Source organism: Pelophylax lessonae, assembly GCF_965119305.1.
Source record: "Pelophylax lessonae genome assembly, chromosome: 10".
In the NCBI taxonomy this organism is placed as follows: Eukaryota; Metazoa; Chordata; class Amphibia; order Anura; family Ranidae; genus Pelophylax; species Pelophylax lessonae.
The window spans coordinates 233,781,352-233,783,851 of record NC_138777.1 but is presented as its reverse complement, the minus strand read 5'-3'; the positions used below and the strand labels follow the sequence as shown (position 1 = coordinate 233,783,851).

At 50.3% G+C, this 2,500-nt stretch overlaps 1 protein-coding gene across 1 annotated transcript in view; it reads left to right on the top strand.

Moving 5' to 3' along the window:
* MPHOSPH6 (M-phase phosphoprotein 6) overlaps nt 1-2,500 on the top strand; it is a 28,913-nt gene that overhangs the window by 18,884 nt on the left and 7,529 nt on the right. Inside the window, exon 2 of the mRNA XM_082269693.1 lies at nt 423-535. Within this exon, the coding sequence (XP_082125819.1) occupies nt 423-535 (113 nt within the window). The remainder of the gene's footprint in view (nt 1-422; nt 536-2,500) is intronic.

Here is a 2,500-nt window from a genome sequence, read left to right as displayed (position 1 = left end):
CAGTATTGGACCAGTGTTCAACCAGAAGAAAACGTCTAAAAAAAGATATAAAAAAAAAAAAACTATTGCAGCAGTGAAAAGGCCTGGAAATGAAGGGGTACTCGTGTGGTTAAACACGCTCTATATGCACGCACCTATTTTAAAAACATTAGCACAGCGTTTTTTGTTTATATGAGGAGGGTCGCTTCTATTACAGCCAATCTGAAAGACAACAAGTTTTAAGATTCCCTTTAAAGTTCTGTAATGGTGAAGTTTTAACTTTTACTTCGCACTTAAGGATTTCATCGCTCAGTTTCAGCGTCTCCGTAGCGGAGAATTCTCTGTATTTTTCATAATTCTGTTTTTCTAGTTCTACATTACACATAAACTGTGTCCTCTGAGGGAATACATTAACTCCCGCACGTCTCCCTCTCTCTCTGTAGTTTATGCAGAGGAGCCTTGACCCAGAAACAAGGAAGCAGCTGGAAAAGGAAGAGAAGAAGATCATCAGCGATGAGCATTGGTTCCTGGACCTGCCTGAGCTCAAGGAGAAGGAGTAAGTGTTAGAGGAGCGCATCACTATTTATATCTGACTTGTATTACTTGAAAAATGTATTCTTATTGTAAAGAGTTTATTAGAGGACACAAATTCTATTCTCCATCTCCCACCTTTAGGATGGTTTGGATGCTATGCAAATCGAGAGACACAGCTCCATCTAGTGGCTATACCCTTCCACCAACATACATACACACGGCTCTGTCTAGTGGCTATACCCTTCCACCAACATACATACACACGGCTCCGTCTAGTGGACGGTCCCCCGGCAACATACACACGGCTCCGTCTAGTGGACGGTGCCCCGGCAACATACATACGGCTCCGTCTAGTGGACGGTCCCCCGGCAACATACACACTGCTCCGTCTAGTGGACGGTGCCCCGGCAACATACACACGGCTCCGTCTAGTGGACGGTTCCCCCGGCAACATACACACGGCTCCGTCTAGTGGACGGTTCCCCCGGCAACATACACACGGCTCCGTCTAGTGGACGGTTCCCCCGGCAACATACACACGGCTCCGTCTAGTGGACGGTTCCCCCGGCAACATACACACGGCTCCGTCTAGTGGACGGTTCCCCTGGCAACATACACACGGCTCCGTCTAGAGGACGGTTCCCCAGGCAACAGACACACGGCTCCGTCTAGTGGACGGTTCCCCAGGCAACATACACACGGCTCCGTCTAGTGGACGGTTCCCCCGGCAACATACACACGGCTCCGTCTAGTGAACGGTTCCCCCGGCAACATACACACGGCTCCGTCTAGTGGACGGTTCCCCCGGCAACATACACACGGCTCCGTCTAGTGGACGGTTCCCCCGGCAACATACACACGGCTCCGTCTAGTGGACGGTTCCCCCGGCAACATACACACGGCTCCGTCTAGTGGACGGTTCCCCCGGCAACATACACACAGGTAGGACGCTTCTGACGTTGTCTCTGGTACAAAAGTGGGGTGACACAAGGAAAGGGAACTTTGTAGCCCTAGTCCTAGATACGTCTGTGTGTGGTGGCTCTTGACGCACTGATACCAGCTGTGATGAATATCCCCCAAATTCTTGAATGGCCTTTGCTTCACAGTCTTCTCAAGGCTGCGGTTATCCCTGTTGCTTGTTCACCTTTTTCCACCACACTTTTTTTTTTTTCCTTCCATTCAACTTTCCGTTAATATGCTTGGATACAGCACTCTGTGAACAGCCAGCTTCTTTAGCAATGACCTTTTGTGACTTACCCTCCTTGTGGAGGGTGTCACTGACTGTCTTCTGTAGAACTGTTAAGTCAGCAGTCCTCCCCATGATTTGTAAACTTCTGAACCAGACTGAGAGGGGGGGGTCTCAAACTGGCGGCCCTCCAGCTGTTGCAGAACTAGAAACACCAATGCGCGCACGGCTCCATATAGAGGCCGATAGGAGCCCATCTGACTCGTGGTTGAGCGCTCCTGGCTGGGGCACGCCCCTTGCCCCAGGCTTTAGGGGCATGCCCCAGGCTTGAGATGCCCTCTGGCTGGGGCACGCCCCCCTGGCCCCAGGCTTGAGGCGCTTCTGGGTGTATGCACCTGGACGCAGAGAACCTGCAGGGTTTGATTACAAACTGGACAGGATTCAAGGTTCGTTCCACACCACTCCGGGATTACAAAACCCAGAGAAAACCCAAAACTGTCTTCTCCGCTCATAGCATGTCTCAAACTGTAATGCTGCAAAGAAGAAATAGAACGGCCAAGGGGCGGAGCACAGGGCACCTTCTGCGAATGGAATCGACACTTGCTTTTTATTTTTTTTCCTTCTAGGCTTTTTGCACACTCAGATCCTGACCACATTATTTATTGGCTTTGTATTAGAAATGGCTTTTTAAATGCAGAAGGCTGCAACCCATAATAATTGGAAAGCTGTGCGTTCAGCCCTCTACCAGCAGCTTGCTGACATCTCTAATTTACAGTCAGCCTGGCAGGCAGGGCAAGGAGC